General features: G+C 44.2%; 1 protein-coding gene across 1 annotated transcript in view; it reads right to left on the bottom strand.

Moving 5' to 3' along the window:
- Window positions 1-5,906: 5,906 nt before the first annotated feature.
- The window catches only part of brm (ATP-dependent helicase brm), a 40,004-nt gene continuing 23,025 nt past the window's right edge, over window positions 5,907-22,885 (bottom strand). Inside the window, exons 2-4 of the mRNA XM_065225141.1 lie at window positions 7,635-10,867; window positions 6,650-7,566; window positions 5,907-6,574 (exon numbers count right to left, since the gene is read on the bottom strand). Coding sequence (XP_065081213.1) covers window positions 6,396-6,574; window positions 6,650-7,566; window positions 7,635-10,867 — 4,329 coding nt within the window. The 3' untranslated portion in view covers window positions 5,907-6,395. The remainder of the gene's footprint in view (window positions 6,575-6,649; window positions 7,567-7,634; window positions 10,868-22,885) is intronic.

Raw genomic sequence — 22,885 nt, 5'->3', positions numbered from 1 at the left:
TTCTATACTATGAACATTAATTTTAAAAAAAACTAGTTTTTTGGAAACCAAAAGCATTCAACACATTTAAGGAAAGAAAGTCATGTTTACTCGCGCTTTGATCTGATTAGACAATTTTAAAATGCCTGTAATACCGTAAACCGAAGCCAAACCGAATCGGACGTGAAGATTGTTTTAGTGTGTCCTACTATCAGAACCCAAACATTTCTACATAGACAGCTCCAGAGGCGAACCAGCCACATTAATAAAGAAAACTTGACTGAACTTCTAACTAGACATTTCGAAAGGTCCTACGTGCATTGATCGATTCTCTTCATCGACATTCTCTTTCGTTAAAAACTCAACTGCAAAACTTTTCCCTGTTGTATTTGATGTTTTGGATGCTAGAACCTCCTTTATCAAACTATGTGGTAAAATAGCGCGAAATCTGTTTGCATAGCAGTGGTTAGAGCGAAGAGATTCGATCAAAGCAGATAGGACCTTATGAAATCTCGGGTTTTCGCAATGACCGTAACCGGATGAACAGTGCCAAATCACGTGATGGTGGCGTCTTGATCGAGTCTTGATTGCGGCTTCCAAACGACTGAACTGCTGCCTCGATCCTGCTCCGGTCAGTTCTTCTCTTGAGCAGTTATGGGTGAAGATTACGACATCACACAATATTATAAGCGTTATGTACCTCCCTCCTGACCGTAATAGCATCGTCAAACCGACATGACACTTAATTCTGACTTATGCCCGAAAATCGTAAACGGCCGATTTAAATGTGCAGGTCGAACTGTCAAAACCATAGGATTGTTTGGTCTAGATAAACATAATTTTTGTCCAGAATAGATCAGACACGAACCAATTCATAACTTTTGCATGCGGGTTCATTGCTTAGCTAAATATTTCCCGCGAACCCGGAACCAGATGTCATTAGTGTGCTTTGGTCAGAAATTTTACTGTTTTAGCTATCGTCATTCATGTCGGTTTGTCGGTAGGCAATGACGCGATAGCACCGACAAACTGACATGACACTTAACTCTGGCTTGTGTCCAAAAATCGTAAACGGTCGATTTAAATGTACAATGATCCGAACTGTCAAAACCATACGATTTTTTTTTATCTAGATCAAAATAATTTGTCCAGAATAGATCAGACATGAACCAATTCATAACTTATGCATGCGGGCTCATGGCTATATATTTCCCGCGAACACGGAGCCAGATGTCAGTAGTGTGCTTTGGTCAGAAAATTTGTTGTTTTTTCTATGGTCACAGACAAACAGACATAACACTCACAAGTTGTTCATCGAACAAGCATTTAACGGACAATTTAAAAGTATCGTAGTTGGTAGTACCGCCACCTGTGGCGCGCATAGTCAATTCCCTTGCGTTTGACGTTTACACACTACCGCCATCTGTTCAGCGTACTACCCACCACAGTGTACTCAACAGATGGCGGTAATGTTTTTGCGACGATGTTTTACAGTGAGAAATATTCAATGTGTTATGTCTGTTTGTCTGTGCTATGGTCATTCATGTCGGTTTGTCGGTGGCGATATATAGTATCTGTCGCACAGCGTCGTACACTGAAAAAAGTTTTCACTTACACTCAAAAAATTCCACACGCCATCATCATGTGTCTCACACTTAATTTTGCGCTTATTGGGGAACACATCCATTTCATGTGTGAATCTTATGCTATGAACCATGCCTGAACACTATGGATTTGAATTGTGACACACTTGGATTCTATGTGCCTCATATGGTGATATCAATAGCTTTGTATACCATAGTTCAATATTATACTTTATCGACTTCTACTTTACCGACTCTAAAAATGAATCGACAAATATATAAACAAAACTGCCAGAGGCCAGAGCTTTCACATATATTTTTGATGGGTCTGATTTTCGATTCGATCATGAACTGTTGGGGTGTGCTACTGCCAGAGTCTTCGTTCGATCTCACTGTGCCACGGTTGTTCTTATATATGAGGCGGGTTGATAGGAAAAAGTCACAACTCTTGTTTTCGATGTTTACCGTTCTGAGCAAGCAATTCACATCGTATTGAAATGCAAAACACTTTAAATCCATCTGTTTTGAACAGAAGCGTGATTCAATGTGCAATACACTTGAATAGATAGTGAAAAAATTTCAACATTTCAAAGTTTGAAACACTATAAATTAACGTGTATAACACATTGAACCAAGGTGAAATACACTTATGGTGGTAAGCTCCAACCGGTATTATCCTCGGATTAAATCCCGATCAAGAATGTCCGACTGGTTTGATGTCGACATCAGAGTTAATCAACATAACTCTGAGCAAACATTTTTCAGATCATACAAACAGGGACGGTATTAAAAGTTAATCCGAGTTGGAGCTTACCGCCATTAAAGTAAATGTGATTCTGCATTTAAAAAATCAAGTGTTTAAACACTTCGATCAAACGTGTGAATTTTTTTGAGTGTAGTTTCTCAGGGCTATTCTGCGCGGCGTGTGAGGTGAAGTGACAGTGAAGTGATGGTGAAGTGACAATTGTCACCTCGGGTAAGGTGACTCTCCATTTGATTTGCACGGAGAGTCACCTCACCCGAGGTGACAATTGTCACTTCACAAGTGAGAGCGAGTCACCTCACCTCACACGCCGCGCAGAATAGGCCTGTCTATTAGGAACGCACATAGTATTTTTCCAAAAACAAAAACAATGATTTTTACCTGAATATCACATAGCATTAGAAATTCTATATGAGAAATCATATAGATTTCATTGGACACATAACGTTCATGTGATTTAGTGGTGCAATTGCCAATTATGGAATCACATGAAAGTTATGTGAAATTCACATGGATATTTTCCACTGGTTATGTGATTTATTTTATGAGTGTATGAGAAAATGGAAGAGTTGCCAGTTTTCTTGATATGTTGTCTTCAATTAAAGTGTATTCAATTCACTATGAAATACACTGAAAAAAGTTTTCATATAGTTTCCATTGGAAACGCACATGGTATTTTTCCAATAACAAAATTAATGATTTTTATCTGAATTTCACATATCGTTCATAAGATTACATGAATTGTATGTGATAAATCACATAAACTTCATTGGACACATAAGGTTCATGTGATTTTGTGGTGCGATTCCCAATTATGAGAACACATGAAAGTTGTGTGAAATTCTAATGGATATTTTCCATTGGAAATGTGATTTATTTTTTGAGTGTATATTGTTCGTGTACAAAGCATTTTCGAGGTATTTTTATTGGGGTATTTTAGTTTCAACGTGTACACATACACGTAGGACTACGTCTTTCGGGAAGATGGGGGTACACTTTATGAAAACCGAAAAATGAAAGATTTTGAACGTTAATAACTTAGCTGCCCCTGGACCAATTTCAATAATTTTATCACCAATCGATCAGAAACTTTTCTACGCATCGATAACAATGCTGTTGACTGTTGATTTTTTTTAATTGAAACTATTGAAAAAGTGGTAAATGTCAAGCATTGTCCAGAAGCTTCGAAATAACTAATAAATCCACCAATTACGTACATGCATGTGCTGCTTCCCCAACACAGTCATCAGATAATGGTTCCTAGATGAAAGAAGTTGAAAGACATTCGCCTCCGATCTTCGGGCGTGTACGAATAGGGAGGATGCAATTGCGGAACATTTTGTTGCCAATTCAGAACTACACGCCCCCAACGACCACACAAAATGCTCTCCGTTTTTTTTCCTTGGATTTGTTTTCCGTGCTGTGCACCAATGCTACCCACACCTGGACCCTACCTATCGACCCATCAACTCATCAACCGGGAACCAACGGCTTTACTTCCCTTCCAAAGGAAGTCGTGATCAGAGATGTTATGCCTCAGAACTTCCTCTTTTCTGAAATGAACTTGGTGGGCTTGAAAAGAGTCGTTTTGTTACGTTGGTGATAAGTTTTATCCTCCGAACCCGTACAGAATGCGTCCCTGTCGCTTCAGAGCGTAGACGACATCCATGGCCGTGACGGTTTTGCGCTTGGCGTGTTCAGTGTTGGTGACGGCATCACGGATCATATTTTCTAGGAACACCTTCAGCACGCCTTCCAGCAAGCTTTGTCGATTTTGAGAAATTGCCGTAAAAGCTCTACGCAGATGTTGCCACTGCATGATAATTGTAATGTTGACAGGCTACATAGCAAATTCATGAAAAGTGGAACGGAATGGAAGCGGAACGGCAACGGCAGCGGAAAATCCCGATCTGAGTAAGCCTACTTGTCGGATTGAAAACTAGTTAGATCCAAATCGACTTCGGTTAGGCATCTTGATGTCATTAGTGACAGCTGTCAAACTTTTCGTTTCCGTTCCGCTGCCGCCCACATTGCGTTTGGGCCTTTAATTCATAATTTTCATCAAACCTACAAAACATACTTTCAATACATCCTTCGAATGGTGTTAGGAAAACTTCATTCCAATCAGACTTCCTTGTATCTTTGAGTATTCCAGTTGGATTTAAAAAATAAAATATTTTTTAATGAATGCTCATTTTCATGAATTTACTATGTAGCCTGTCAACATTATCATCATCATGCAGTGGCGACAACTGCGTAGAGCTTTTACGGCAATTTCCCAATATCGACAAAACTGCATCACCATCACTGTATATATAGACAATGGGAAGCGAGGAAATATGGTACCGGCAGAGCTGGTTGTCTATATAAGAGGTTTCTAACTATACGCTTAAGGCTTAGTTTCGATTCACCCGTTCAACGACAAACATCATGCATCAATGACTGGTCGTGGCAAGCGAGGCAAAAGTCTTGGAAAAGGAGGCGCCAAGCGTCATCGGAAGTTCTGCGTGATAACGTCCAGCGCCTGCCATCCGTCGTCTGGCTCGACGTGGTGGTGTCAAGCGTGTCTCCGGTCTGATCTACGAGGAAACCCGAGGTGTGCTGAAGGCGTTTCTAGAAAATATGATCCGTGATGCCATCACCTACACTGAACACGCCTAGCGCAAAACCGTCACGGCCATGGATGTCGTCTTCGCTCTGAAGCGACAGGGACGCACGCCCTCTGTACGGTTTCGAAGGTTAAAACTTATTACCAACGTAACAAAACGGCCCTTTTCAGGGCCACCAAGTTTAATTCAGAAAAGAGTTAGAATAGAATTCATATAGAGTAACTCATGATTCACCCATTCAATTTGTCACTTGATGATACAAAAATCAAATAATTTGTTAGGGAAATAAATTATGTTCTATTTGTAGTCTTATCGGTGGGTTAAATTTATTCCCTTTAACTTTCATAAACTGAGAAACCCTCATCGTATGCATTCTCCTGCTGCGCGACATCTTCGAAAACGTCCGAACCGTTAAATAATACAGAGTACAGAGAGTACATACTAGAAAATCGAACAAAAAATTCGTAGTCCTACGTCAACAATGCGGTCGTGTCTTGTACACCACCCTCCAACATTTTGTTCTTCTCTTTTCAGACAAAACAACAAATACTCTATCGCTCTTCTCTATTCTTTTATTCTCTTACTATCCACTACAAATCTGAAGTTAGTGGGACTGCCTACGGGAGCAACAGACCTACTGGTGGAAGAAAGTCGTTATGCTATACGGTCTAGCATAGGGCACGACCAAAATTTCCTTGGGAGCTTGGGCTGCCGGACGGGGTCCAGCTTCGGCAGGGCCTTGTGAGCTGGTTGTTGGTTCCTCTTCAACACTCGTTACTGTTACCGAAATCCGCAAGCATGATTCCATGTTTTCGTCGGAAAAAGAAGAACGAGAATAGAACTGCCCGCTGGCCGGATGCGAAGACTTTTTCAAAGCTCATTGCGGGCCGCACAAAATGAGGCCGCGGGCCGTACGATGGGGCAAGCCTGATCTAGATGGAATTTTCGGATGCAATCAACGAACGCCTTCGATTTCCTAGCCTTTTCACGCCTAGTAAATTTTCCAATCATAATAGGTGCTAAGTCAGCTAAACATCGTATATATTGTGAAGAGCTTATATAGTCTTACCTATTAAAATAGCTATAATAGCGTATAATAATTCAATTTTATGGGAATTTATATTCACCTTCCTACGCATTCGAATTGTTTGCAACTAGTGCCGATGCAGATTTCTAAATTATGGTGACATTTCATTTTTGTAATCGGTTAGCTATATATTGATAAACTTTCGTTACTCAAAAAACTGTAGAGATCTTTTGAATGAATTTCACCGCTAAAACCTTCACAAGATGGTCAAAATTTTAGCAACTGGAAAACATGCACCATATTCCCTCTACTGTAGCTAGCGCATAATAAGTTATATAGTTGATCCACAGTTAATAAACGGTACACCCTACAAACATACATGTTGCAATTAATCATAGAATCGGCTATAAATATGTGCCGCCAAAAGCTTAACTCTAATCCATATCGTCATCGTCATCGTCGCTGATGGTGTACTTCTTCTGCGAGCGCTTCCTGCGGCCCGGCGTGCCCTTCGGCTTCGATGCCGACATCGACGACGACGACGACGTGCCAGCCTTGGAGATTTTCAACTTCATCTTAACGCTGCCTGATTCTTCATCCGAGTTGTCATCTTCTGCAACAACAACAATGGGTAGGGGTGGTTTGTCAACAATTTGCCAAAAATTCTTTCGATCGAAAGTATAATTACCATCATCGTCGGAATCCTCCTCTTCGCCGGCCTCCAGAATCTTTTGCTTCGAGGTGGTGAAAATCTGCTGCAGTTCCAAGCTATCTTCGTAGATGAGCGAGGCTTCTTCGTTGTAGATTTGTGCATTCTGACAGAGCTGGAAGAAGTCCTTCTCCAAATCGGGGAAATCGGCGTACTTGGCTTCTTCGATTCTCGTCACGATCTTCTTGATGTCGATGGGTCGCTTGATGACTTCGTAATAATCGGGCAAATCCCTTCGCGAGGGAAGTCTCATGAACGGTTCGCTCAGGACCCGTCCATCCTGGTCAGTGTACTTGATCACCGCCTCGATGACTTTCTTCATCTGTTTCTTCACCTTCGGAGCGGTGGTTCCCTTCCTGCGTTTGGTCACCGTCGAAATGACACTTTCTTCGTCGGAATCTTCTCTGCGATTTTTCCTCTTGCGACCCTTGCGCTTTTTCTCGCGTTCTTCCTCTTCCAGTTCCTCGTCGAAATCTGCCCCATCGTCGATGGCCTTGAGCCACTCCTTCTCGGTGAGACTGTCTGTGTAGTCAACTTCCTTTCGCTGACGCGAACCACGTCCCAGAATGGAATTGTCCTCCTCGTAATCCCACCGATCGACTTCTTCCTCCTCCTTCACCAGCCAGTCGGGCAGTTCGCATTCCTCGAGCAAACGGGACTTTCCTGCCTCTTCGATTTTCCGTTCGGCGTCCATCTTCTTGAACAACTCCAACTCGTCGTCATGACGAGAAATCATCAAATTTATCATCTCATCATCCGGAACTTCGTTCTCTTCCTCCTCGTCCATTTCGTCCTGGTGGAGAATGCTCTGCAGGAACTGCTGCCGCTCGCTACCGGTGGATTTTTGATCGAACATACCAGCCTGGATAACTTTTTCGTCCATGTTCAATTTGTACCTGGGCGATAGCAAACAAAAACGAGCGATTAGAATTTGAGAAATGATACCTGGGGATATTTAACTCACCTAGCTGCAGCCAAAATTCGTTCTTCCACTGAATTAACTGTCATCAGTCGCAGCACACGGACCTCGTTCCTCTGACCTATACGATGGGCACGATCCTGCGCCTGCAAATCCTGATGTGGATTCCAATCGGAATCGAAGATGACGACCGTGTCCGCCGTCTGCAGATTCAAACCCAAACCACCGGCTCGGGTGGACAGCAAGAATACAAAGTATTCCGAATTTTTGCAGTTGAATTTCTTCAGCAAGTCACCACGTTCCTCGGCCTTGGTGGTACCATCCAACCGGAGGTACCCGAATCCACGCCAAGACAGATAGTCCTCAATGATGGTCATGCATTGGGTCATTTGACAGAAGAGCAACACCCGATGTCCGGTTGCCTTCAGCTTCGGCAGAATCCGGTCCAGTAGTTCAAACTTTCCGGACGATCGGTACAAATCCGGTCCCGAAACGGTACCATGACCGCCAATGTGATCGCAATACTTCTCCTCAATGTGTTGGAACATGAAAGGATGGTTGCACAATTTTCGCAACTGCACAATCGTGTTCATGAGGGCCTTTGCTCCTCCCTTACCCTTGTTGCCCTTCTCAGAGCCATCCGTCAGCAAAACTCCCTTGCTCTGCATGTGCTTGTAGAGCACCCGCTGCAATCCGGACATGTCGCACTTGACGATGTACTCGACCTTGTCCGGCAGCTGTGATTCGACTTCCTTCTTCAAACGACGCAGCAAGAACGGACGCAGCACCTTGTGCAGACGTCGAATAATCAGAATTGTTTCTTCCTCGTTCAGTTCGACCTTTTCACCGGTGGTGGCGAACGGGGCGTTGAACCACTGTTCGAACGTAGAGCAAGATTTGAAGATTGATGGTAGCAAAAAGTTCAGCAGGGCCCACAATTCCGGGAGCTTGTTCTGAAGTGGAGTACCGGTCAACAGCAAACGGTGCGGTGCCGTGTAGTGAGTGTTCAGGACTTGGGTCAGTTTGCAATGGTGGTTCTTCATACGGTGACCCTCGTCGATGATCATATACTTCCAGGAGATCTTGGCCAGTACGGCCTTGTCCTTGATGACGTATTCGTACGTAGTCAGCAGTACGTTGAACTTGGTCGCTTTCATCTGATTCTGAACTGCACGACGACCTGCGGGAGATCCCTTGTATGCGACCACTCCAACAGCCGGGGCCCATTTCTCAAATTCCAAGACCCAATTGGACAGGGTAGACAACGGGACAATGATCAAGTACGGACCGTTGTTTTTCTTCTTCTCCATTAGGTAGGTCACCAGACCGATGGTCTGAATCGTCTTACCCAGACCCATCTCGTCAGCCAAAATTCCGTTCAAATTGTTATTGAACAGCGAGACCAACCACTCTAGACCCTTGACCTGGTACTCCTTCAACATACCGTTGACCAAAATCGAAGCCTGCTCGGTGACCTTCTCATGTACTGTATGGGCAATGCTATAGTAAGTCTGTTCCTCCGTCTTGTACTCATCGTCCTCGACCTTGGCTTTTTGGATGACCTCCTTTGTCTTAGAATCATCCTCCATATCGTGTCCTCTCTTCCTCTTCTCATCCGAATCTTCGTCATCGTCATCATCCTCCGTGTCGGAAATGACATACTCCCATCCGGGATGGACCTGCAACCAACCGTACAAATCCCGCAAATACGGAGCATCATCCCCGGTGATTGTCTTTCCGGAAGATGTTTCCACCACCGTTACGCGGCAATCGTGCGCCTCGCAGTCCGTATCCAGATGCTGAATGTCTCCGCTTTCTAGCACCATGCGCTTCTTGCGCCGTTTGCGGTGTTCCTCGTCGTCCTTCTTCTTCTTCTGATCCACCTTGTGCTGCTTGACCATCTCCGTCAAATTGCCAATGTACTCGTCAGTCTGCGACAGCAGGAACGCCAAACGTTTATCTTTCTTTTGATCAATAAGCTTACGGTAGCCCTCTTCGTCCTCGGCCATCAGACGGCGCATACGTTCCTTCTCGATACGTTCCTGTTCCTTCTTTTGCTCCCGTTCGGCGTTGGCGTGGTAGTTCATAATGGCCTTGTTCAGGCGGCCCAGCTTGGCGACGTTGTTCCGATGGTACTCCTTGAAGTCCTTTCCGTGTTGTAGGACCAATGCCAGGAATTCCTGATGCTTCTGACGACGCTTGCGTTCGGCTTCCAATTTCTGTTGCTTCTCGAGCTTTTCGGTAGCTCTGGCTTCACGCAAGCCCTGACGCTTGGTACGCTTGTAGGCTTTGACGTTGACCGCCGTCTCCAGAGTTGTGTCCCTCCGGGTGCACTGAACTATCTCCGATCTCAGCTGACGTTGGAAGTTCAGCACTCGTAAAGCTCTGAGCTCGATTTGAGCCTGAATTCTCAGATCTTCGGGCATCGTAGCAGGAAGGTTGCTCAGTTCCTCCATCCTGAGGGAAATTCTGGCAGCCATTCTGTTCTCTCGTTCCTGGAGAATGGTGATTGGGTCCAATCCTACCGGCTTAGCTACGGTTGTAACACGATTCTGCTTCTGAATGGGTTGGACAGTGGGAGCTTGGGCTGCCGGACGGGGTCCAGCTCCGGCAGGGCCTTGCGAGCTCGGACGCTGCGGTTGGCCGGGACCCATTTGCTGTTGATGAGAAGGTTGCTGTCCTCCCATGGTCATTCCCGGCATGGGACTTTGATTTGGAGGCATTCCACCGCTGGGTGGCTTTCCCGGTTCCGGAGGACCTACCTTGCCAGGTGGAACGCCCGGAGGACCCTGTTGAGGTCCCTGAGGTGGACCTTGTTGAAGTGGTTGCTGCTGTTGCATTCCTGGTTGCGGGGATGGCCCTCCCTGAGGTCCCGGATAGGGACTAGCCGGAGGAGTCGGGCATTGCGGAGGTGTTCCGTCGGAACGCTGCGCTTGAATTTGGGATGCGAGTTGCTTACTGATGGGCTGATGACGTGCCAGCAATCTGTAGGCCATGATTTGACCACGAAGCTGGTGCAGCTGGGAGGCATTCAGATTTTGCTGCTTGGAAGTGGCACGGAGAGCCAACAGTTGAGAATAGCGTGGATCTTCCTGCAGACCCTTTTCCTCCATGGAATCGATGGCTCGCTGGAGGGCGTTTAGATTTTCCTGTCCGGGTGGAGGCGGTGGTCCTCCGGGCATCATGTTGGGGCCTCCGGGGCCACCCATACTGGGACCTGGACCGGACATGGCTTGACCGGGACCACCTGGTTGCATCGATACCGGTGGTGGGGGACCCTGTGGAAGAAAAATGAAAACGAAGAAAGTTAGTTATGCGAAATGAACGCAATCACATGTTTACAAAACAGTTTCCTTCGCTTGTCAAACAAAATTCCAATTATAGAAAACCAATTTCCGAGCAACACAAAATTCTATTTAAGCCTGGTCGTTATCAGCGGCCCAAACTTAGTAGTGTCGAAATGCAACAACAACTCCCAGTTCAGTTCATATTGGTCTTCGTTACTCAATCCGCTTTGGCCTCCGTCGGCTACATCCCAAAATTGGACAGTGGACAGTGTAAGTTGGATACTCCTATTTTTTTTCCTCAGATGAATTGTCCGCACTAATCGTAAGTTGCGTTCAGGTAACATCCTAAAAAACCCCAGCCAGTGGTACCCACGGCCGGTGGCAATCCACGTTGGACACCAATGTTACCCTTTCGTGCCGGACGATGGAACCAGCGATAGTATTTATTTCCCCGATCAGTCCGATATGTGCTGCCCGTGCAAATACGACAAACTGACGACGACTCCCGGACCCGGTTCTCTGTGGTCCGAGTCACCGATTGGAACCGAATTGACGGACCTGCCATTTTTTCCTTCCCTGATGATAACTGATCACACACCATCTGGAGGATTCTCAGAAGTGTATGAACCGTCCACACCTAGTTGGGAAGAAAGTAGCTTGCAGCCTTCTGGCGGAGCACCCGGTAGTTTTCCGGAAAGTTCCACACCTAGTTCGATGGAAGCATCAACAGAATCCCCTTGGGGACCTGGAACAAGCGCTTCGTTCACTACCGCATCAACCGCAGAGGGAGTATCGGGATTCGTGACACCCGAATCGAACATAACAGGTGTAGACACAGAATCTTCGAACTCGACACAAGAAGCATCAACAGTGTTGCCTGGTGGATCTGTGGTTCAACCAGGTGCCCCCAGCGAACAGGCACCCTCGGGATCGGTAAACGAAACGAATCCCTCTGTTGTTACTCAAATTCCACCGGAATCGCAGGCAGAAATGACAGTGCCATCCGAGTTGGCTACCGGTCCCGGAATGGGTTCACCGGGTGAGAGTCAGATGGGAAGCACGAATAAACCTGAAGAAAGTGCCGCGTTCACAACCCCATTAACCTCCGAGGGAGTATCGGGATTCGTTACTCCCGAATCAAACTTGACAAGCACTGGCATAGAATCGTCAACCCCGACACAAGTGGAAACATCGACCGTGTTACCGGGTGGAACTGGGACTCAACCAAGTGCCCCTGGAGGATTCCCGGAAAGCTCACAAGTGGAAACATCGACCGTGTTTCCCGGAGAAACTGTGACGGGTTCACCAGGTGAGGGCGGATTGGAAAGTACGGAAAATCCGACAGCAACAACCCTAGACATTGCTGAGAAGATACAGCAGCTGATTAATGATATCGAAAAGAACAAGTGCAATAAAGATGAAAAAATCTGAGTGGGAAGATAAATCGTCAGATCGGTGCTCATGATTGTTTTATTTCAATGCGCAGCAACCTTCTCGGAACTTTTTTTGGAAGGAAATTTCATGTTTCCTTCAACTATTTTTTGAAGTTTTTTTTGACTTAGGACTACGTCTTTCATTTCTATACTGGGGGTACACTTTGTGAAAACCAAAAATGGAACATGAAACAAAATTATGAAATATTTTGAATATAAATAACTCAGCTGCTCCTGGACCAATTTGAATAATTTTATCACCGATCAATCAAAAATATTTCTACGCATCTATAGCAATGCTTCCGACTGATGATTTTTTTTTTAACAAGAAGCTATTGCAAAAGGGGTAATGTCAAGCATTGTCCAATGCACAAATAAAAAGTGATAATTTTATCACTGTTAAACGTTCTTCCCAAACCCAGTCCTCATAATCGAGTACCACTTGGTTGCACATCATTCTACATAACCTGAAAAGATATAAAACAGCGCTGCTGTATGGCAACAGCTCATTTTCGCTTCAGACGGCGTTGTGGTCAGTAATAGCATCAGTAGGAAGTTGGTGGCTAGTCCACTCTTCCACACCCAACAAGCAACAAGTGACTGGTCGTGGCAAAGGAGGAAAAGGTGCCAAGCGTCATCGCAAAGTGCATCGAGATAACCACCATCCGTCGTCTGGCTTGCCGTGGCGGTGTCAACCGTATCTCCGGTCTGATCTACGAGGTGTGCTGAAAGTGTTCCTTGAAAATGAGATCCTTGATGCTGTCACCTACACTAAACACGCCAAGCGTAAGCGGCCATGGATGGTTGGTTGTCTTTATTAAGGAGATTTTTAGCCAGACGCTGGTTCATCTCAACGGCCATGGATGTCATCTACGATTTGAAGCGACAGAGACGCACTCTGTACGGTTTTGGAGGTTAATTCATCACAAACTTTGGCAACAAAACGGCCCTTTTCAGGGCCACTATGCTTATTACAGTAAAGAGTAGGAGTAGAATTCATCTGCCTGTTTGTCCATATTCAGAACCACACGCCTCCAACGACCACACAAAATGCTCATGTAACCTTACTTGGACACATGACTTTGATCGATTCTCTTCATCAACTTTTCATTTGAATCGCCACGGCTGGATATTTTCGATGGAAGAAGCAACAATCTAGCATCTAATTTGACGAAAACGGCCATTTTTGAAGCCGAGTTATTTACGAAAGAGAGTCGATGAAGAGAATTGAGCAATGTAGATAAAACATATTGAAAAGTGACGCGAGATTTGTTTTCCGTGCTGAGCACCAATGCTACCGACGCCAGGGAGGCAGCTCCTACACATGGGCCCATCAACTCAACCGGGGACCAACGGTTTTACTTCCCGAAGGAAGGCGTGATCAGAGATGTTATGCCTTAGAACATGCCGGTGGCGCCGACTGAGATTGAACCCTGGCCTGCTGGGGTGAGAGGCAATCACGCTTACCACTACACCACCGGCGCCCCTAACTTTCAAGGTGTTGCCATTGGCAAACTACGCAAAAGGAAAGGAGCCAGTGTCGCTACTTGATAGCAAACTACTCATGATGGGAGGAGTCTTTGTAGCTTTTATACCACTTGGTTGCACATCATTCTGCTTTAACCTGAAAAGATATAAAACAGCGCTGCTGTCTAGCATCAACTCATTTTCGCTTCGGACGGCGTGGTGGTCAGCAATAGCAGCAGTAGGAAGATGGTGGCTAGTCAACTCTTCTTCATCAAACGAGTAACAATTGGCAGGAGGAAAAGGTCTTGGTTAAAGAGGCACCGAGCGTCATCGCAAAGTTCTTCGAGACCACCAAGCTTCCGTTCGTGCCCCTAGGCACAGACCCTTCTACTTTTTAATTCTATCTAAGGGCTCGACTGGAGCTTCATCAAAGGTGACACACAAGGAAGAAATTTTAGTTTGTTTATTAAAATGACGTATGCCCGTGATAAAACCATCTCGGACAGTTTGGTGAGAATTGTAGATAGTGAGTTTTGTTAGTATATCAGAGCTACCGTACCACAGCTTGTAATATCATCCACTGTGGTTTGCTTGTTGATTTTACCATTATCAAATGAGATTATATTTATTGGTGAGATTTTATCTTTTGATATTTTCCCAACACTGAGCCTACCAAAGTTTCACATTGGTCAACTTTGAAGCGGTGTCACTTTGTTACATCGAATAGCACTGTAAAGTGTATTGCATTGATCTTGCCTACACTGAGGCAAATAATCTTAAGAATTTCATAAAGCTCGAGTTATGAACGACACATACGAATGTCATAAGCGTGACTTATGTATGATTTTCGACTAACATGAGGAAGTTCTTATAAGCTTTTAACGATTTCATTTTCGCAAGCGTTGAACGACGAGTTGTCAACACACGCTTCCCGTTTTTTTTTCAGTCTTTATTTTGTTCCAAATTTAAAATAAATTACATTACATCAGTGCTGAGATTTGTCATTGTCATTGACAGACTTTCGCGCGATATTGACAAAATTGTTCGTCACATAGTCACTGACAGACTTGATCCTCAAAAAAACCTTCGTCAAAATCTCATTCATTTTTTCGTCAATGACAAAGATTCACCTGGAAACAAAAAGTGTAATTTAGTACATTCTGTGTCACATTATTGTTATCCAAGTAGCTCAGGACGTAGATACTTGTTCACTAAAATGGATCCATGTAATTGTTTTGCTCAAGTCATTTAATTTTGTTACAAATTTAGCTAATAAACAAATCTGTACATGTTCGTCACTGACACCATTGTCATTGACAATTGACATGGTTTGCCTTGACTATGACTGTTAGCTAAAATGAGTGACCAAAGCAGAATTGTCAATATCACCGTGTACTGTCGAGATTTTGCAGCACTGCATTACATACAGCTACTACTTTTTCTACATACATTTGCGGACAATCGTGTTGTGAAAACAGTGAAAAAGTTATCTAATCGGTCATCTTGTAGTGTTTACTGTTGTGTTATTGTCGATATCAGACGCTCTGCAGAATCCAACTACTCCTTGCGTATTAGAGCATCTCCACCGCTGTTTCTAAATTAGATTTGGAAACTGAGTCAGCATGACTTCCTCCTGTGACCAATGCGCTAAACCAGTTGAAGGCGATGAAGAATCCGTCTCCTGCATGGCTTTTTGCGACAGGATGATTCACCTGAAATGCGGCGGTACAAAGTTGAACAAGGCTTTTCTGAACATTGTCCACACTAGCCCGAACTTATTTTGGATGTGCAACGAGTGCGCGAAGCTGATGAAATGTGCCCGGTTCAAAACTGCTGTTTCGTCGTTTGGTAGTGCGATTAATTATGTCACCGAGAAACAGGAAATTGCACACGCTGAGCTTAGGAAGGCTCAGCTGTCGAAACGAATCGCAATGACAACTCCAACACACTTGAGTTCCGGCGATCTTACTGTCCCTGAACCCACCGAGCTGTTTTGGCTGTACCTTTCTCGTATACATCCTTGCGTGAAATCGGAATCAATCGAGAAGTTGGTCAAAGGTTGTCTGCAGTGCGATGATCCGATTAGGGTTGTGCCGCTAGTTAAAAAAGGATCCGACATCAGCCGTATGAGTTACATATCGTACAAAGTCGAATTGGCTCCCAAACCACGTGAAGTTTCTCTTACATCGGATACATGGCAGAAAGGAATTTTGTTCAGTGAATTTGAAGACGGTTCAAAAAAACATGTGGATGCCTCGATTGAACACGCAAGCCATCACGATCTCTCCTGTTCCGGGACCTTCCGAGTTCTCCAGTCCCATCTCCGGACTAGACCCAGTATGCTGATTCATAATTGGAACACTGTAAACCAGAACGCACTGCCTGTCGCATTATGGGAGACCTCGAACTTTTTTTCCGCCATCAAAGTCGTTCTATTTCCTGCCATCAGCGTCGTTCTGGACCTGTGGTCGAGTTCGGTGGTGGGGTCTCCCAACCATCGTTGTCAGGCAAGTATGCATACAGTAATTTTCCTGATCAGCTTCCGAGTTCCAGTGCAACGCCTCAAGCATCTGCCGGCTATTTCCAGTTGAGAAGCACCTCTGATACTGCTCATTCACAACATCCTCTTTACTGTTCGAATAATCCTAATTCAATCCCAGTCGTGCCGAATCCTGCCAGCGTTCAGCATAGTCGTCCCATAGTCGATATGAATCAAGAGTCTTCCACCTTGCCTCTACAAGCAAGTACAATCAATATATTGGCTATTCACTGCCTGATGCCGATCAAATTTTCAGCAATTCGAACTATGTTAGTCATTATGATGATGCCTCTGTAACTCCCAATCCTGGGAACCCGGAACGCACCGTAGAAAGCCTCATGGAAGCCCCCAATCCCTCCGTCTCAGTCCTGCCATCAGCAGCCTTCGTTCATCATAGTCGTTCCGGACCTGCTGTCGGATGTGGAGAGGGGGTCTTCCAACCCACTCACCTGGAGTTCCATCTGTATTTGTGAAGAGACATATTGCTAGCTTGTTAATTTCGCTTCTTCGCCTGTTCCGAATGTCTCTATGCAGTGGCATATTTCCATCTTGCTGGAAATTTCCGTCCACAAAAAAGGAAGGAAACGAGCTGTGGATAACTATCGAGAAATTACATCGTTAAGTGCCGTTTCGAAGCTATTCGAGCTAGTGACTATGGAACCGTTGCTGTCGCATTGCAAGCAGTATTTGAGTGCTGATTAACATGGGTTTACTGTCGGCGCCTCTACAACCACCAATCTGCTGTGTCTCACATCGTATATAACCGAAAGCATGTCGGATCAAGTTTAAACAGAATGGTAAATAGTGAACCCAGCCAAATGCTCCGCTATTACGTTCTCACGAAAACAACAACCGATAATATTTAGCTATGACCTGCTTGGCTCGACAATCGAACGCGTGAATCAGGTGAAAGACTTGGGTGTGATCTTGGATTCGCAGCTTTCATTCAAGCAACACATTGCATATGTTGTTGATACGGCGTCATGAACTGTAGCGTTCATTTTTAGGATAGCTAAGCACTTCACTGATATCTGCTGTCTAATATCTCTCTATTGTTCACTTGTTCGATCGACGCTTGAGTATTGTTCAGCGGTTTGGAACCCAAACTACAACAACGGTGCCGAGGGAATCGAATCTGTTCAACGTCGCTTTCTTCGTTTTGTGTTGCGTAGATTGCCTTGGAATGATCCGTTTCGATTACCCAGTTACGAAAGCCGTTGTCGACCTAGAACTTCTCCGGACTAGAAGAGACACAAGCAGAGCCCTAACCGTGGCCGACATCCTGCAAGGAAGGACAGATTGCGAGGCTATCCTGAGGCAAATTGACCTGAATGTTCAACCCCGACCGCTTCGTAATAACCTTATGCTAAGACTGCCTCTACGTCGCACAAATTATGGAGCATACGGTGCGATTTGCGGACTGCAGAGAACATTCAACAGAGTTGCATCTGTTTTCGACTTTCATCTCTCCCGTGATGCGCTTCGTCGAATGTATTCTTCTGTTTTTCGCCGGCAGGAGTAACTCACTATAAGATATATGTTTTTTAATGTTATGACCATGCTTGAATGTATTTTTTACTATAGTTGATAAGGTTAACATCATTGGGGCTTCATCCATCCTATTGATATAAAAAAAACAATAAAACAATAAACCAAAACAGTGTTGGAAAGTTCATTTTCAAAAAAAGTTCTTGCGTAGTTTTTCAGAGAATCATTTCGCTGAAGAACTAGCTATGCGAAAATTGCGAACGAAATAGGAATAAAAGTTCCCGAACGAGATGTGCGAAACAGTTCAGCCAATCCTATACGTTTGACAGTAGGCAAGATCACGGGCCTTATTTAAATACGGCCCGCCTGACGTATACATGAAGGAAAGGGAAGCAAAATCGTGTTGTAAGCAGAAAGACAAGAGCAGATGAAAACATCAAAAACATGACCGCCAACCAGGCCTCAGGGTTCAGCAAACGATTCCGAAAGAGAGTGCCGATTTCGCTCTCAATCTATTAAAAAAAAAAATCGAGAAACGAGTTAGGTGAGGTTCTTGTCTCCTATGTCTACCGCAACACGAGAAATGAGGCCTATCATTGTTGATCGATTCTCTTCATCGATTTTCTCTTTCGCGAATAACCCGACTGCAAATGAGTTTTCCATTGAGTGTGTTGTTTCAGGCGCAAGCTAACATCATATTCTGTCGAACTGTGCTGCGAGCTTAGAAGAGAAGTTTGCTTATGTAGCCGTAGTAAACCAAAGAGAAAGTCGATGAACAGAATCGATCAACGAGGATAGGCCCCTTTCAAATGTTACGCGAGATGTTAAGTTTCGTCGCTTATTTTCTGCCACTCTGCTGATGTTTCCTTTTTCTACATTAGGTGTTATGCTTTATGCATGATGATATGTAGGTTGCATACATGTAGGAGCTACCCGTGCGTTATAATAGGTGGAAGTATACATTTAGGATGCATTTAAAACACATTTATAAGGTTTTCACTTTCTATAACTTTTGTTTTGCGATACTCATAACATCAATTCTAACTTCAATGGCTGCTCACGAGCTATCAATAAAAAAAAAGTTCACGATCTATTGCACCCTTGATTGCATCACATATCGGGAACGAAAAGTTTTGCAAAGAAATAACAAAAATTTACTATGATTTTTCAAATATTTACATGAGAATTGCACTTCGTTACTTCGAATGCCATTTTTTCAATGCCTACTTTTTCCATGTGGGACAGATATGCGATTTTAGGCAGTGCAGGTATGTCAAAGTGGGAGTGATCTTAGTTCCTCTCAGTGGCTCATTGCTTGCAATGGATAGATATCGAGTTAACTAGAAGATTAAGTGTATTTTTCAACCGATTCGAGTATGAACATGGCATTAAATCTGTTTTTGAAGTGCGTGCACAGGTAAAGAGTGAGGTTACGCGACGCCACTGGTTCCTCTCAATCTCAAGCAGGAAAGTTCGCTCGGGAAATAACGCTTTGCGAAATACCCATCAAAAATTTCCCTAGTGAAAACATCTCGCTTGCGATAATGAACTTTCGGCGATATTTACAACACTGGGTGGGTGCTTTATAAACCGAGCAATTTTGTCGAAGACAGTAGAACTAACGCAAATAGCACACGGCTCTAGAGATTTTAATCACACTATCGGCCTAACTGTCCTAATGTTCTTCTGTAGTCTGAAAATATATGTTAGAGTCTCGGTTAGAGTTGTTAACACTCCGAATACGGTGGGTAAAAAACTTTACGCCGACTACGAAGCCTCCGAAAAACGTGTAACAGCAAGTTTGCAATGGCACAACTTAGCCATTTCTTAATGAATTTCAAAAACTGTGGTACCTTTAGAATTCCTAGGGTTTCTAGATGATTTTGATTGCAAAACATATGAAAATAGAGTCGTCTACTTTTTTAAAAAGCGAAAAGAGTTGTTACACGTTTTTTTGAAAGGTGTGTTTGTAGGGTTTTGCAAGTGGCGCAAGATCTGTAATTTAGAATAATGGGCACAAATGTTCACAATTAGCCAGAATACAGTCATGGTTCCTATATATGGATCCTGGAGACAACGGAACGGTCCTCGAAAAATCCGGAACATCCGTAAAAATGGTCAATCCATGATCCTGATCCTAGAGCTCTGTGGTTTTTTTTTAACATTAGGATCTGTGATATAAGAATGAATTTGGGTCATGGACCCAGATGGCCATGGGACCGTCCTTCGGAAGATCCGGAACATCCGTAAAAGTAGTAAATCCACGATTCTGATCCTAGAGCTCCGCGTTTTTTTTTTTATAAACATTAGGAACTGTGATGATAGAAAGAATTTGGGCTTGTGACATAAACATGAACCTGGATGTCCATAGAACCGTCCTCCAGAAGATCCGGAACATCCGTAAAAGTGATCAATCAATGAAACTGATCCTAGAGCTACGCGTTTTTCTTAACATTAGGATCTGTGATATAAGAATGAATTTGGGTCATGGACCTTGATGGCCATGAGACCGTCCTCCGGAAGATCCGGAACATCCGTGAAAGTGGTAAATCCACGATCCTGATCCTAGAGCTCCGCGTTTTTTTAAACATTAGAAACTGTGATGATAGAACGAATTTGGGGTTGTGACATAAACATGAACCTGAACGTCCATAGGACCATCTTCCGGAAGATCCGGAACATCCGTGAAAGTGGTCAAGCAATGAAAATGTTCCTAGAGCTCCGCAGTTTTTGAAAAAAAAAACACAAAGAACTGAGATGATAGAATGAATTTGGGGTCGTGACATAAACATGGACCTTGATGGGTATGGGACCGTCCTCCGAAAGATCCGGAACATCCGTGAAAGTGGAAAATTCAAGAAACTAATCCTAGAGCTCCGTGGTTTTCGTGAAAACGTTAGGAACTGCGATATTAAAATGAATTTGGGATCGTGACATAAACATGGACCCAGATGGCCATCGGACCGTCCTTCGCAATATCCGAAAATTACGTAAAAGTGGTCATTGTATAAAACTGACCCTTGAGCTCCACGGTTTTTTCGAAATCACTTGGAACTGTCATATATAAATTAATTTGCGGTCGTGACATAAACATGTACCTAGAAGGCCATGGGACCATCCTCCGCAAGATCTAGAGCATCTTTAAAAATGGTAATCCTTGAAACTGATCCTAGAGTTCTACGTTTTTTTCGAAAGCATGTGGAACTGCGATATAAGAAAGAATTTGGGGCTGAAAGTCTCCTTAATAAAGATTGTAACCGTTTGGTCACAAATTCATCGATTTTTGTCATTTATGTTATATATTCAGAACCTTCACGTTTCTTGTGCAGAAACAGCAGTATACCACAGAAGTGATAGGGTTCTGTACCACTGTGAAAATGTTGTGCCGTTACGTTATGTCCACCATAGAGCTACAAACAACTATACAAACAAGGATGACGGGATGACGGGATGAAGGAAAATTGGGAGAAAGAACGGCCATTGCCCAAAATCGGCCTCTTTTAATATCAGGCGTCCGTGTGCTAAGACGCAATTGTATTAGCTAAGTGCAGTGGTTGGTGTTTTAGAACGTGAACCAGGACCCCCACAGCTAGCGTGCGCTAGGGAAATTTAACGTACAGGTAACTAAATACCCTGCACCAAAAATCGTAAATTAATTACGTATTCGTCCGATAGGACCTCTTTTTTATATTGGACCTTAAAAAGGTCATGCGTCATCACACGGCCGGCTCGAGAAATATTGGAAACAGTTTCCGAACCGAAACAATACTATCTGGCCAAACGTAGGCCATAATCGCAAAGGAGTTTTCCCTTCTCGGCTTGACCAAGATGGCCTTGCCACGGTCGGCCGATCGTGCCAACGAAGGACGACGCCTGTCATCCCACCGTCCAGCAACGCCCGCTGGCCTTTCATCCGCTCGCTTCGCCAATCTGGCGAGAGTTCCGGCCGCACCGTAGGACAGGAGTCACTGTGTCGGCCATCCCGATTAACCATCAACGGCAGCAGCGGTATGTACCGTTACAGTAAACAACGTGATTAGGCTACACGACACATATTACACGAAATTATGAACACAGAACAACACGCACACAACACAGAAAGTGGCAAATAAAAGCATCTAAAGAAAAGTAAAAGTTCTTCGTTTTTGTATCGCGAAACCCTCTGATTACCCGGTAGCTAGCCGACCCTGGATGCGGAGCTTGCTCTTGTCGCCTGAGTCGACCGGGTGCTGTATGTTTGATCTCCGAGTAGGTAGTTGGTGAGTGCTGAGTTCTTACATCAGTTATAAGATAATAAAAAAACACGGACCTGGATGGCCATAGGACCGTCCTCCGGAAGATACGGAACATCCGTAAAAGTGATCCAGAGGTTTCTTATATGACAGTGTTTAAAAAAGAACTGCAGAGCTCTAAGATCAGTTTCACATAATGATAAATTTACGGATGTTCCGGATCTTTTGGAGGACAGTCTCATGGCCATCCGGATCCATGTTTATGTCACGACCCTAAATTCTATCTTAAATCGCAGTTCCAAGAGTTTTCGAAAAAAAACCACGGTTTTTTCACAGTTTCATCGATGATCCACTTTTACGGATGATCAGGATCTTCTGGAGGACGTTCCAATGGCCATTCAGGTTCATTTTTACGGATCTTCCGGATGACTTTCCCATGGTCATTCGGTTCCATGTTTATGTTAAGACTCCAAATTCATTATAATATCACAGTTCCACGGTTTTTCTTTCGTGGATCAACTTTATAGCTTGCAATCGGGCTAAGGCCTTGTGGTCCTCTGTTGTCCGAAGAAGTCGTCTCCACTCTACTCGTTCCATGGCCAGACTTTGCCAGCCTCGTAGTCTGCGAAGGGTCCGCAGGTCACCTTCTACTTGGTCGATCCACCTTGCCCGCTGCGCGCCTCTTCTTCTTGTTCCTGTTGGGGTGCTTTAGAGAACCATTTTCACTACGTCGTCGTGCGACATTCTTACGACATGCCCAGCCTACCGTAGTCACCCAATTTTTGCAATGTGAACGATGGATGGTTCTCCCAACAGCTGGTGCAATTCTTGGTTCATTCGCTTCCTCCAC

This window comes from Ochlerotatus camptorhynchus, unplaced genomic scaffold (genome assembly GCF_037179485.1).
Source record: "Ochlerotatus camptorhynchus isolate MF236.1 unplaced genomic scaffold, CSIRO-AGI_Acam_v1.1 ptg000021l, whole genome shotgun sequence".
NCBI classification, from domain to species: domain Eukaryota; kingdom Metazoa; phylum Arthropoda; class Insecta; order Diptera; family Culicidae; genus Ochlerotatus; species Ochlerotatus camptorhynchus.
Note: the sequence above shows the minus strand (reverse complement) of the source record. Positions and strands in the feature narration are given on the sequence as shown.